The sequence below is a fragment of the Echeneis naucrates genome, chromosome 23, assembly GCF_900963305.1.
Source record: "Echeneis naucrates chromosome 23, fEcheNa1.1, whole genome shotgun sequence".
In the NCBI taxonomy this organism is placed as follows: Eukaryota; Metazoa; Chordata; class Actinopteri; order Carangiformes; family Echeneidae; genus Echeneis; species Echeneis naucrates.
In genome coordinates this window covers 16,199,570-16,214,502 of record NC_042533.1, presented here as the reverse complement: position 1 = coordinate 16,214,502, position 14,933 = coordinate 16,199,570, and the positions used below count along the sequence as shown (strand labels likewise).

The following is a 14,933-nucleotide window of genomic DNA, read 5'->3' as shown; positions in this document are numbered from 1 at the left end:
AGTAAATGGTGCTGAGTAAGTTTGAGTGTATCCTCAGAGTCTTAGTATAATACCTGGGTAGATGATAAACAACTCAAAACCCACATCCACAAATGAACTTAATTTTTATTAACAATATTCAAAGAAAGTTATAATTTTGTTAAATCTTATATTGAGTTCATTTTTCCTTTTATAATTTTGAACATGAACCACACAAGATAAGACTCACAAGGATAGAAAATGTTTTAGCACAAGTGCACCAACTTGTTTTTTGTTTGTGTTTTTTTTTTTTTTCTTTTTTTCTTTTAGAAGTTCATTTATTAATGGCCTGCTTAAAGGCACTGCCAAAATACAGGGGGTGGGGAAAAGCTACTGTCCATCACTCACACAAGACAGTCCATTCTAGTGTCTAGTAACATGAGGGGGCTGGAGGGTAGGTATTAATGGGTTAATGGGCTGCTATAGGTAAATTTCATAGAAATCATCCAGCTCTTCATGAAACAAGTCCCACTCATCCTCTGAATCTGTCACCTCATCATCGGTCCCTGCAGCAAGCAGCATGAGGAGCATCTCACTCAGCTCAAATGTAACCATCTCCTCATCTTCATTGTCAAAGGAGTCGGCACTTTCCCTCTCGTCATAGATGTCCCATATTGGTGTTCGCCTTGAGTTCTGTTGAGGGGTCAAATATTTGACTTTATTTAAGATATTTAATAAGTTTAGCTCCTGAGATTTGTTTTCAGATCACTATGACTTCCCATGTTTTAATTATTTGACAGTGTTCAATAATCTTCATTTAAAAAGTCAAAACTTTAGCAAAATGATCCAATTTGTCTTTAGGTTCTAAAGCACTTTGACTTTCAGTCAATAATCTTATTAATTAAGAATCTTAAAACAATAAAATATCTCAATAATGTTAGCCAAGTAACTAAAAATCTTAAAATCAGTTTTCCACAAATCTTATTTTGAAACACTTTTGCATTCATTGTCACAACTAGGAAAAGTTTGATGAAGCAAGATACTAATGTTGATTTAAGGAGGGGGGACATCCTCTTTAATTTGGAAAAGTCGTCAGGAAGTTCCAATGGTCCTGCTGCCTGCTTGACATAGCTCTGAAATAATTGGCTAGTTCTGTGGGGAACAGGGGGTTGTCAAATATGTTTGTACAAAGCATAGTAATGGCTTCTGATAGTTGTATTCCCAACCATTTAAACCAGTGTTCAAAAACTATCACACTCTTGGAAGCACTAAGGTATTTCTTTCTGATACCTGTATTTGCTGTTGAAATTATTTAATTTTGGGAGTAGGAGTTACCCGGTTTCTGCTGTTGGATCCGGTCTGTCTTCTCTGAGGTTGAACTTCCTCCAGGCGTCCATCAGGAAAGGCATGCTTGTAGAAGCAATTTGAGCCAAAAGGGCATGTTCCTCGACCCTCATCAAAGTATCGACATGGTTTATTCCTGTAAAAAGAATATCTGTTAGAGTTTTCTGATTAGTATTGCTTTAAGCCTCCATTGTTTTTTCTATTATATTTTTAGTTAGTCATACCAATTTTCCAAACAGACTCATACAAACCTGACTCATGTGTTGTCTAGTCTACAAAGCTAGTTTCAAGGCTGCTCAGTAACTACGGGGAAGAGATTTTGTTAAACTGAGATTCATCACCATTAAACAAAATAAAGTACTTTTAGTAAACATATCATCGCATATTTACCCACTGAGGAACAAATAAAGTATTATCTTATTACAAAAGGGGGAATAAGTCTGCACTTTCAATCACTACAACTGAAATAAAACACATAAGCCTGTAAATGTATCTAGTATAGGGAAGATCTGTTAGGTTACGTTCATAAATAGCAATAATCTCAAATTTATGTCCTTTAAGGTTTTGTCAGAGAAGTGCCATTTATAAAATCAGAATTTGACCAAAACTGGCCCATCCATGTACAACATTTTTGATTCTTGTTTACTTCTGCATCAGTGCACTTCCTTCATAATTTCCCACATTTCTACCTCCTGGTGGATTTTATCATTATATTCCTGTAATGACTCTAATGACATTCAACCACAGCAGCTTTCTATTCAAACTATTTTCTCCACCCTGCAGGAAAAACAATGGACTTTTAAATGCTAATACTCAAATTCGCTAGGCAGCTTTAACAATCCAAATTTAAAATCAGTAACAGAGAAAATTACCATAACTTTTAAAGAGAAGAGAACTTTGTGTCTGGCTTTGTGAAACACACATGGATTGACTCAACATTTCTTTGATTTTTGAAATATTGCTAAACCCTAATCCTGGGTTTAATGATGTTTCAAAAGTCAAAGAAACCCAGGAATTGGGTTTAGTGATGTATGTGTATCTTCTATAGTCTCTTAGTATTAGAAATGCAATGTTGTACCCCATGCCATCCTTGTATTTCTGGATGAGTTTCTGTTTATCATCCTTATCTTCTACCCAATACTCGCTTGGGATGACAAAGTTGGACGTAATTCGACACTCTGGGCAAGACCTGCACAGAAAGAGTCCAAGAACACTGTGGTCAGGTACATGATTAGTACCACTTGGTGTGTAATTATCAGGACTATTTTTATGACTTGAAAAACAAGGAAACTTCACTATCTCATAACAAATGTAAAAATAGCAGAAACTTGCCATCTGAAAAAGACCCCTAACTTCCCAAAGCCTTCTTGAATAATAGACTCACTTGATGATTTTACTCTCAAACTGCTTGGCACTCCTCCACTTGCGAATGCACTTGAGACAGTAACAGTGACTGCAATTGGAGAGGATGCCAAAACGGCGCTCACTTGGGTTGGCCTTCTCAAACACCACTTCCATACACACACCGCACATCATGTCCTTGCTGCGTTGGATGGCAAATGAAATCTCCATGTCTTTCTCATGGGCCTCAATACATGCCTAGGATAGGGAACAGTTGTAACATCAAATCACACTCCCTTTCACCAGGGTTCCTAGGATGCTTCAGCAAACATCTCACAGACTGGCAGTGTGGACAGGGTGTATTCAGATGACAAACCAAATAAAAAAAAATCATTTTCAATTAGTCCATTATTCTGATGCTGATTTGGCCATTGTAAAGAATTTTTTTTTATCTCAGGTTCTATTGCAAATCTGTGTCATCCAGCACAGTGGTCAGTGGTCAGTCAACTAATTCCCAGTAAATGTTATATGAATAACATTAAGATACTGTGATTGCTACTCATGAACATTATGGAGGATGATGCCAGTAATAGAAAATGTGTAAATTTAATCAGTGTCAATGCTAATGCATTTGCTATTGAATTCATCTATCTTGCTTCTCTCTTTCTCATTTGGACAAAACATTCAGACAGCATATTCTTGTCAGTGCATGCACTGAGCCAGAGGTTATTTGTGAGATAAGTAGCTCTGCTCCGACAACTATACAGGGTTTTTGTAGTTAGAACCAACTTCAGAGTGAGAAGTCCTGCCTTGCTCCTTAACACAGCTGCTTTACAGAGAGGTTACCATCACCACACAGGGCTGTTGTGGGGTAGAGGGGTACAAGCAAATGCCGTCTGGAGACATCATGTAGACGTCATGTGGACTCATCAGCATTCAATTCGATACAACTTTATTTGTTCCAAAGGCAATTCAGTTTGACAGCAGACAGTGCATACATTCACATGGTCACAAACAACAATCAATAATGTCAGAGACAGCATACAGGTGCCCTCCTGTGTCCCCCCCCAGAGTCAACAAAATGCAAGGTGCTACAAGGTCCAAGTAAGCGAAGACAATGAAAAAATATAAATTAATATGTCTAGAATAAATTATGTGGGGGAAAAAAGTGAGCATATTGTTTCTGTAACCATTACCTTCGTGTGCTCAGAGCGCTGGTTGTGGTCAGTGGGGTGGAGCACCTGAAGGCCACACATATCACACACGTCGCCATGGAGATAGGCACAGTTGATTCCATAGCGGCACTCACCAACAGCAGCATATGGGCAGAGCTGCTTCCTCAACTGTTTGTTGTCCTGTCCCACATCATTGTCAAACTCCTCAATGAGGGTGATAGAGCTCTCCACCTTCACTTGTTCAGCTGGATACAATAAGACCAGTGATTATGGAGACTAACATATATATGAAGTTCAACAGCAACAAAAAAATTATCATGCTCACTCATTGGGAACTCTAACAGCAAGACCTACTTGATCAAAATGTACATCTGAAAAAAACTGAGATGAGAAATATGCAAAGACCCAGTGACAACCTGGGAGAACTGTTGACTGGAGGAAACAGGTGACACCCCAATATGCTATATTTGCTAACTATACCCCTGCCTCTCAATCTGTTTTTTTTTGGTGTTGCATGAATAACATAACTCTAAGTAACTTTGGTTACACACACATTTTATAGATGGGTAAATCCAGATCAGCTATTTCACTGTAAGATCAGAGGGAGTGGTGCCACTTTGTGGAATTTTTTTGCTATGAGACATTAAAATGTTGTCCGCCAAATGAAACGGTGGGACGTGCAAGTTAAATGATTCTGATCCAGATCTTACCCCATCATTCTTCCAGTGATTATTTACTAGATGAGACTTCATGAGACTCTATAGGCAGTGTCAACTTCTCCCAGGTCAAAGAAGGCACCACAAAACATCTGCCTTCTGGATTGACAGTTCTATGTAACAATCCAGAAAGAGCACCACCAGCTGGTGGCATCAGTGGACTGTAAAATCTCTTTCTTGGCCAAGCTTGACTGTAAAGGACTCATTTCTAGTTTGCAAACAAGCCAAAAGAGCAGTCACTGCCAAAGAAAGATCCTTTCTTAACCATCAAGTCCCACATAGATGCTAACAATGAAACAAACACCCAGCCCGGATCATGTGGTAGGCCTGGCTTAATGAAAAGTTTTTTGATAAAAGGCCAAAAAGCTAATGATCTTGTCAACAACCACTGGAAGATGTGTGTTGTGTACCTCAAACTTCAACTCCACTCTGGCAATATAAATATTATGTTGAGGACCAAAGAAAATTAAATGGACAAAGACTTTTTACTGTTAATCCCAGCTTCACAGGAAGAACACAGGAAAAACTTTGTTTTTATTTACTGATAACTTCATTATCTTCTGATAACTCACTGCGTCCACAGTATGGCTGTCCTGGAACAAACTCAGCAGCATTGACCCAGTCTTGTGCCCCATGGACGGGTGTTTGCCCACTGGGTTCTGGATCAGATGCACTGGCCAGCGAGGCAGAGGGCAGCTGCAGCATCAGCGAGGTTGTCAGTTCTTCGTTTTTTTCTGGTTTACAGTGTTCAAACCTGAGGAGTCACACACGACCATTGGTAGAGTACAAATGTTTGCATGTTCCACAACTAGTACAATGGCCCTGGAAATATGCAGCAAAGTTAACAATTTAAACTCAAACAAAATGTTAATAGACTAAATATGAATAACCCAGAATTATAAAGCCCTGCTACAAAACCAAATCGTCCATAGTTAAAAGGTTAGTTGATGTCTGCTTTAGAGATACATAGTATAAGTGTCAGATACAGTGGCAAAAATCGTATGAAAATGCAAGTGATATTGTAATAATTATGTCCAATAAAACACACCCTTGGCTGGACTGGGGATGCTGTGTTTGTTCTGCGTGTCCCTCTCTGTACTTGGAGCTGTTAGCCTGGTGGTCTCAATTTATCATGTCCACAACAACCAGCATTTACATTTGATCAATGACAGGGAAGTGACTAACAATGACTACCTTGCATTTTCATTTCAGGCAGCAAGTGAAGACACACTGCCCTTGTAGTTAGTGTGCCACTTAGTGGCATAATAACAAGATGACAATGCTATTTTACTTCTATCAGTGGACATAATGAGTGATTGGTGTAGACAGTGCTTTCCCAGCTACAAACAATGAATATTCATACAATAGGGCTGTAACGGTATACGTATTTGTATCAAACCGTTCAGTACATGACTTTCGGTTTTATTTTAATCCAGTTTTGGTGAGCTGGCGGACATAATTGAGTTACCTGCCAGTGAAGTTCCACCTCCACTTTGAGCATCTTGTGTCTCACTCACAATATGGCAAATGAGCCTGACGAGCTAGAGGAAGCACCTGCAAACCTCAAGTCCCCCATTTGAGAACACTTTGGTTTCACTATAAAACATGAAGATGGAAATAAGAGTGTGGACAAGTCAAAAGCAGTGTGCTGATACTGCAGAATAGCGGTCTGATATGTACTCGGAAACATGTCCAACATGCTAACGCAGCTAAAGTGACACCACCCGAATTTGAACATTACCAGCACGACTAAAAAGCGCAGTTTGGTGCAAATGACGATATCAATGTAATTTAAAAAGAAAGAGCTTCCTTGACTATTTTTCTCGCGCTAAAGAAATAACCAATTCCATTGGCGTTTTCATAGCAGCCGATCTATTACCATACTCAACTGTTGAAAACAGAGGATTTAAACAAATTATGAATGTGATTGAGCCGCGGTTTAAAATGTCTTTTCATCCCTACATGAGTGAAGTCATCATACCACTTCTGTATAACCAAGTTAAAGCCACTGTTGTCCATGAACTGTCCAACGCTACCTCAGTAGCACTCACAACGGATGGGTAGACATCCTGAACCACAGAGGACTTCTTAACGGCACAACACATCACGTCTGAGTGGGAGATTAAAAGCCATTTTCTGCAAACTTGCACCATATATGACCAACATACAAGCACAAACCTAGCAGAGGTGCTGAAGGCTACAGTTGTGGAGTGGAAGTTGGAGAGACCAGGGTCACCAAACACCGTTACAGCTGATAATGCAAGAAATATTGTAAAAGCACTGACTGAAGCTGGACTTGGGCCCCAAATTGGTTGTTTCACTCAATTTAGTTTCTCAGAAAGGAACCAAGTGTCAACCAAGTGTCCAGGCTGCTAGGAAGAGTGAGAAAACTTTAGTCCTTTTCTCACCACAGCACAACAACAGAATACATACTGCAGACCAAACAGGAGATGCTAGGCACATGACATGCTGGAGAGATAACTGTTACTGTGGAGGAACAGTTATTGTACTAATTCTGCATAAATGTCTTCATTGCTTACTTTGAATGATTTGCTGCTGCAGTGTCATTGGTATTTTTATGTCTGTATTAATAATGGTTTATTCCTTACAGAAAAAGGAGGCCAGTATGGTTGCTGCTCAGAGTCCCTCCCCAGTGAAAGATCAGCCACAGGTATTGTATATTGATTTCATTGTACATAATCTGAAACCTGTCCAGTTTCATGGCCATTTTATCTGCTTGTTTTATTCATTTTGAATAGCCCTATGTTTATTCTATTTTAATTTCAGTGTTTTAATAGAATACCTATCATGCATTTCTGACCACCGTATCAAGACTTTTTTTCCCCTCTGTAAATAGTTGTTTCCCCACTGTGTTATCATGGAGGTTCAGAGCTGGCCCAGGAGACAGACTGCTGAAACAGACTTGTTGATTGTATTGAAGCATATTTGTGACTACTACTACTGTTTAACAGTAGTAGTAGTAGTTAAACTCTACTGTTTAACATGGTATATAAATAAAATGGAATATTTTGCCTCTGTAAAGTGTTTCTAATGTAACTAATTTAATGTATTTTGCAGGGAAAGGTGGTTAGAGGGACCACAGACGTGTGTTCTTCTGAGAAAGGACAACCAGGCGAAGTGGAGCCCTCTCCTTGCCCAGATGCTGGTAACTCTTTTCCTTCTTCCAAGGAGTCTGCTGTAGTTGAGCTGTTGGACGGCCTCTTCAAGAGTCAGGTGGGACAAAAGAACACTCTTCAGCTGGCAACACCAGAGGTTACCTCATATAGGGCAGCAGACATCACTGAACTGGAGTGCAAACCACGAGAATGGCGGAGGATCTATGAACTCACATATTCTTGTCTAGTCTTGCCAAATTGGCAAAGTGATACCTTGTCTGTACCCGTGACATTGGTTCCAAGCGAAAGAGTATTCTCTACAGCTGGGGACGTTATTTCTGCTAGCAGATCACACTAAAAAAAATCTTGGAGTAACTTTTGACCAGGACATGTCCTTTGTCCCTTAGATAAAACAAGTCAGTAGGGCAGCTTTCTTCCACCTGAGAAACATTCGGAAAATCAGACACATCCTCTCTCAAGAAGATGCAGAAAAACTAGTACATGCATTCATTACTTCTAGCCTGGACTACAGTAACTCATTACTACCTGGATGTCCAAACAAATCTCTGAAAGGGCTTCAGTTGATTCAGAATGCTGCTGCATGAATACCAACAGGAACTAGAAAAACGGATCACATCTTTCCTGTTTTAGCTGCTCTTCATTGGCTGCTGGTAAAATTCACAACAGAATTTAAAATCCTTCTATTAACATATAAAACTCTAATGGCCAAGCGCCATCATATCCCAGAGCTCATAGTTCCCTACTGTCCTAGCAGGCCTATAGGTGGAGGTTTACTTGTGGTTCCTAAAGTCTCCAAGAGTAAATCGGGAGGCAGATCTTTCAGTTACCAGCCTCCTCTTTTTTGGAACCAACTTCCAGTATCAGTCTGGGGGGCGTACTCTTTAGCAACTCGTTAGCTATGCTGCTATAGACCTAGACTGCTGGGGGAAGCACTGAGCACCTCTCTCTCCTTCCCCCCTGCATGTGCCAACATATCAATAACCATGCTTCTCCCAAATCCCTGTTTCTCAGTTCTAAGCATGTGTATTGCATTTACTTGCATTTAGTTTTCGCGAAGTTTTTGTCTCTTCCAGTTACTCTCCCCTCTCTCCCAGTCCTCATCCTACAGGTGGTGAATCATCGCCATCCCATGTTCCTGCAACACCTGCTGCTCCTATATCTTCATGAACACCATCCAGCATCATTTCTATGAACTTCATGCAGCATCATCTGTTCCTGCCTGCACCTGTTTTGAATAGCCCCTCCTCCTGCTCTCATCTCTTCCTACTCTACCCAACTTTAACCCCCCCAACCCTTGTGTGTCTCCCTCTCTCAATCCAACCGGTCAAGGGAGATGGCTCCCCCTCGAGCCTGGTAGACCTGCTCTATATGTAAAGTACCTTGATGTAACTTTGTTATGATTTAGTTATGAAATCTTTACTTGCAATGAATTGGGGATAAGGAATAGGAATTTAATGAATTCAGAAAATAAATGGCTAACAAGCACCATGTTGTGTAAATAACAGTAAAATAGTGAACAGAATGGCTGAATACATATATTTTTAAATGCTTATTGAACAGTTGGTTTGAAATAGTTCACATTGACCTTTGAACTTTGTTACTGTACATTGAAAGCGACAGTTTTAGTCAACTTGAGCTTTCTTATAAATATATGTACTCCACCTGTTTCTGTGTCAAGCACAGCTTCTGTTTACTGTCTATTTCAGAGGGCAGAGGACAGAAGCAATGTGACCTTCATAGGCTCCTGAGAGGCTTCTAGTGGTTGTCCTTGTACAACTAGGAATCTCATTCATAGCCCTAATGCAGCCTTATCATTACAACATTCACCTGTTGGATATCTTCACGTTTATTCAGTATCCCAAACGCAATAACAGATACTGATCCTGCCATGGGAATACACAATCAGCTTCTCCTCTCACCCTTTTTCTTCCCTCTATGGTAATAACTGGTCGCACGATGGTCCCCTGGGGCTACAATTCCTATACACTTGAGTCTGCTTTGATTTCCTATTCCCACAATTACTCATGGTGCAGGTGACTTTGTATTTCTAATGTATTTTAGATTTTTTATGATAACTAAGACATTGCTGGAGTCTGTAGGAAGGAACGATCTGTGGTAACATTCCTTCAAACGCTTTGGATGGACTAGCCTATCTGTAAGATCTCTGCAGGCCAGTCAGTCAGTCCTGCAAGGGATGGGAGTTGCTCTTTATCACAGATACCATAGACATTCTTTCCCACCCACCACCTCTACTGGCTCCAGGGTGCATCCCTATACAGAGCTGGCTTTTCCAATTAGTTTATCCAGTCCCGTCCTAGATAGCTGATGCCACCACAGATTCAAAAAAGGTCACCGTCTAGGCTGGCTAGGCTGTTTCTGAAACAACAAAGCCTGTTCGGACCTTTACAGAGCTGTTATGCTATCAGTCCACTCCAGGTTATTATTAATATGACCACTTAGGTGTTTAATATGATGTAAACAACAAATATTAATTTATATTGTACAGCTCATTGATCCACCAATCTTTGTCAGGAATATGAAAATATATCAATATCCCACTGCCTCATAGATCAATTAGGTAATATAAAGCCAGATTTTGGGAAGCATGGCAGCATTGTCGTTAGTGCTGTTGCTCACAATAAGAAGGTTGCGGGTTCTACCTTTCTGTGCGGAGTTTGTATGCTCTGCCCATGCTTCTCTGGTTTTCCTCTGGGGAAAACAGTTTCCTTCCACCGTCTAAAGACAGGCACGTTTAGGTTAATGAATGAATCTAAAATGCCTGTAGGTCTGAGTGTGAGTGGTACAATGGAATGGTGAACTATCCAAGGTTTACTTCACTCTTGCCCATGTGAGCTGGGATTGGCTCCAGCACCCCCATGACCGGTAAATGGTCGCAGGGTGCTTAAACAGATAAGCCGTAGAACGTGAATGAATGAAAAAGGCAATTTTTTTGTTTGTTTTGTTTTTAAAATCAAGCAAATATCCGCATCTATCAACTTCTAAAAAGTGTTTCCCATATCACCAATGAAAATAAGTAATATGTTAGATATGAAATGGTACAAGTAATTATCATTACTTGTACCATTTCGTAGGCTAATTATCATTCTTGTCTAAATAGATTGTAAAAAAAGTGCTTCAGCCATAGACAAAGAATATGAAAAGTTCACTAACTTGCTGCGGAACATGAGGGGGGCGGGGGGGCGGGGCAAGAGCAACAATAAAAAAATATGTGGGATAGTGATAATGATGTTTTAGGGACAGGCTGCCTTAAATTTCTATGATGTATCATCTTCAGGCTCCCAAATTATTCTATGGAAGTAAATTGTTTGAGTGGTGGACAGAGTTGATGTTTTTCCCTCTGCTAGTTGGCTCCTGTCAAGCACATTTAAGTGGAACACTGACACCTGAATTTTATCTGAACTTCGATAACTGAACCACTTAGACACAGCTGAATTAGTCTTTCGTCTCAAATTAAATATATTGTCTGCTATATTGTGACTTGTTGGATGCATATTCAGTCACATTTGTGTTGAGGTAAAAGGTAAACATTTAACAGTTTACCGTGTCTGAGCCTAGTCTACTACTGCTAAACACTGGTTGTGTGGCTATGCTGATATCAAGATGTACTGATGTAGCCTATTATGTTCTTGTTTGTGCTCATCTTATGCAAAAGATGGCAGCACCCTGTAATGAGCATAAACAGTGAGAGACTCTGTAAATAATGCATGTTGATATATCGGAATTTTCTTGATTTTTTTTTTTTTTAAATCACCTTTATTAAGACATTTTCTACAGCGATGAATATTGATATTGAATTACTGTCCATGACATGAAAGAACTATACCAAGCTGTATATCATTAAAGGCTGTAAGAAAAAGTGGGGGGTGGGGGGACAACAGTAGTTTTCAAAGTTGTTGGGGGGGAAAAAAAAAAAAAAAGAAAAGGGCAGCACAGCAGCATAGTGGTTAGTGCTGTCACCACACAATAAGGAGGTCGCGGGTTTGATTCCCAGTCTGGGTCCTTTCTGTGTGGAGTTTGCATGTTCTTCACGTATCTGCGTGGGTGTCCTCCAAGTACTCCAGTTTCCTCCCACCGCCCAAAGACACGCACGTCTAGGTTAACTGGAGACTCTAAATTGACCGTAGGTGTGAATGGGAGCATGAGTGGTTGTTCGTCTCTGTGTGTCTTTGTGTGTTGACCCTGTGATTGACTGGCGACCCTGTCTCTCGCCCAATGTAAGCTAGGATTGACTCCTGCAGCCCCGCGACCCGGAAATGGAAAAAGCGGTAAAAGATGGATGGATGGAAGGAAATGTAAAAAATTATTCTTCCCTGCAAAACATTTACCAACCTATGTAAACATTTGATCTTTATGGGTCAGAACAGCTGCAGGCACCACAATTAATCACTGAAAATTTTGGGGAAAAACTTAAGATTTTACAGGATCCCAGTATATGTTTTTTATAAATGTTTTTAAGAAAATCCATTAGATGAACTGAGGGGGCCCTAAAAAACAGCATAACTAATAGACCATGACAACCTAAGCACACACCCATACAAAAGGAAGACCTGGCCTAACTCTTCCACTGCCTTTACAATGATGAGCACCATCTCAGCACACTATTAACCAGTCTGTTCCCAGAATGCCAATGGATCACAGCAAAAGCAGGGAGAGGGGGAGGGTTGCTGGAGTCACATTAAATAAATGAGAGAAGGGTGCTGCAGTGGAATAAACCTGGGAAACCCAGCAACAGGAGAGGGGAGGGCTCTCAGAAACAGAACAGGAGGGAAACAGAATGTTATGCAATTGCAATGCAGGCTGCAGTGCACTCTCTTTGGCCTTGGGCGCTGCAGGAGAGGGAGGGAGGGAGAGGGAGAGGGAGAAGAGAGGGAGAGAAAGCTACACAGAGACAGGGTAAGAAGGCAAGGCAGAGATTGTGACAATAGAGCCCAGGGAATTCAACCATATAAAGCCTCCACAGCGAGAGTTTTCTATAGACTCATGATAGCAGGTGCACAGCCACATGAGGGTAACAGGAACAGCTGGAACACCTTCCTCACTATGATGGAGAATATGACTTAACAAAACAACAGCTTTTTGCTTCTATAAACACTTGACTGGTCCTTTAGTGCCGTGGTCACTATGGGGATGCTCTTGAAGCCAGACATTAAGCAGACATGGTCTGTGCAAGCAGGCTGCTGTTGTGTGGGTACATCCAAGCTTTAAAAGACACTAGGAACCCAATTAATTTCCACACCACAAATACACACCGATGACTACATACAAAGCATGCCACAATGTTTTAGATTTTTTTTTTTAAACAATGAACATTTCTGAACACTGTGTGTGATTTTACTATGGTATAGTATTAGTGCAGTTTAGACTTCTAAGGACTGTCCACATGTTATGAAACATTCGCAGTGATAGATAGCCAAAAAAGTTCAAAATCAAATCAAAAGTTCAGCATTTGAATGAAGGTTGAAATATTTTTGATGTATAAGTAAAATAGAATCTTTATTTGTGTAAATGTACTCTGGATCCTTTTACATCACAAATGGACTAAGACTGAAAAAGTGAATATAATGTCCTTAAAAAGAATTGGGAGATAGAATAATGTACTGGTTTGCAACGAACAACATGCGCCCTCAGATGACTCAGGGTATAGGCATATAATGCCACTTTAATTTATTTCAGTGGGATTACATAGTGAACAAAATATATACACAACAGTAAATGAATAGAAACAATACTTGGGAAAAAAAACATATAATAAACTACCATTGTGCACAATGGAATATTACCTCACCCATCATATACTTATCCTTCTACAAGCGATTCTTGTTATTTCAACCAACATGAGGCCCCACAGACACAGACCAACAACATGTTGATGTCAGAAAGTAGAAGTCTCAGGTGTCAGATCCTCTTGAGGAACAAACTTCAACACTTGTGAGAGACCCTGCCAGCAAATTTGCTGTCACTTGGGCCGGGCCAATTTTAATGTTAAGGAAGTTATTAGGCAGCTTAATTGGCAACAATGACCCTTGACTATGGAAAATGGCAATGAACTTGTCAGATAAGTACAGAAACCCACAGTCATTGTCAGTGCACCTATATTTCATTTATTTTTGTATTTATATTCAAAATAACTTAAACTTCAATTGTGTCTTTACCTGCAACGATCCCCAAACACGCAGTTTCCCTTCTGAAAGAACTTGCAAACCATGACTGCAGGTTTGCTGTTGGTCAGATCATGGGAATAGCGACAGTTGTCTCCTTCTTTACACAATCCATGCATGAAATATCTGAAACACAATACAAGAACGAAACTGTCACTACACTCGTCAAACGGAACATTGTACATTTAATTGAACCACCCGCTGATCCAAATCATAAAAAAATCTGTCGGAATGTCGACTTCGACATTCATACTATAAACGCAATCTTAGGATGGTCCAAACAAACAACGCGGCTCATGACGTTAGTTAATGTCGTGTTAAGGCTGTAGTTAACAGAAGCTATGATTTATTTGAAATTATTTTAAACTCTCATGTCGTTGTTTACCATTTGTTTGAGTTCGAGCGTAGCTAAATGTCATTTACATCGAATGTTCCCTTAAATGTGCTGTATGTCAACTGTTTTATTGAGTCTACTATTATTGCCTGGCATTAATGCTAACCATGGTAATAATTCAAACCGTACTTCAAACCAACTGCTGCCTCATATGTGACAACAGAGCAACAGCAGCACCACAGTAGTCAAACGTCGGCACAGCTAGCTAGCCAACAGCTGGGTCGAGCCTCAGAAGACGCTGTTGTCAGTTGCTTGCTGGCCTGATATCAAAACAACAGTGATAAGCGACATAATAATCTTAAACATTTTAAGACTCGCGTATATTTTCTTACCTGCAGGTGACGTTTTTGGTCCAGCCTCCTATTACTCCCGAAGCCACCGAAGACGTTGCTGCTGCCTCCGCCATAGCTGTTTATGTTGCGAGCCTACAACCGGATGTTCCGGACAGCTCCGTTCCAGTTCGGCATCTTTCGTATTTGTACGAGTCAAGTCGGATTTAGCCGAGAATTTAAAGCCAGTTGCACGAGGCACCAATACTCTCACCAGCAAGGCATTCATGCAAAACGGGTCTATTTTAGCGGTGTTTTAGCTCGGTTTATATACTTTGTTACACAACGTAAACGAAATGCGAAAGAATGCTCGTGTAAATCGAATGCAACCAACAAGTAAATCATTGTGGGTCGCATTAG

General features: G+C 40.3%; 1 protein-coding gene across 1 annotated transcript; it reads right to left on the bottom strand.

Annotated features, from left to right (window-relative positions):
- Positions 1-204: 204 nt before the first annotated feature.
- mkrn1 (makorin, ring finger protein, 1) lies at positions 205-14,679 on the bottom strand. Its single transcript, XM_029495012.1, has 8 exons — positions 14,577-14,679; positions 13,845-13,976; positions 5,107-5,288; positions 3,840-4,063; positions 2,687-2,901; positions 2,381-2,491; positions 1,294-1,438; positions 205-651 (listed from the first exon to the last, which is right to left on the bottom strand). The coding sequence occupies exons 1-8, from the start codon at positions 14,648-14,650 to the stop codon at positions 439-441; spliced, it is 1,296 nt and encodes a 431-aa protein (XP_029350872.1). The 5' UTR covers positions 14,651-14,679; the 3' UTR covers positions 205-438.
- Between the last annotated feature and the right edge of the window lie 254 nt (positions 14,680-14,933).

What these genes read in the sequence shown, in the direction of transcription:
- mkrn1 (XM_029495012.1), bottom strand. Translation starts at nt 14,650, where the DNA reads ATGGCGGAGGCAGCAGCAACGTCTTCGGTGGCTTCGGGAGTAATAGGA. An exon ending in ACAGCCATACTGTGGACGCA is followed by an intron (nt 4,064 to 5,106) that starts GTGAGTTATCAG and finishes TATTGTATCCAG; the next exon opens with CTGAACAAGTGAAGGTGGAG. An exon ending in AGCGCTCTGAGCACACGAAG is followed by an intron (nt 2,902 to 3,839) that starts GTAATGGTTACA and finishes TCCCTATCCTAG; the next exon opens with GCATGTATTGAGGCCCATGA.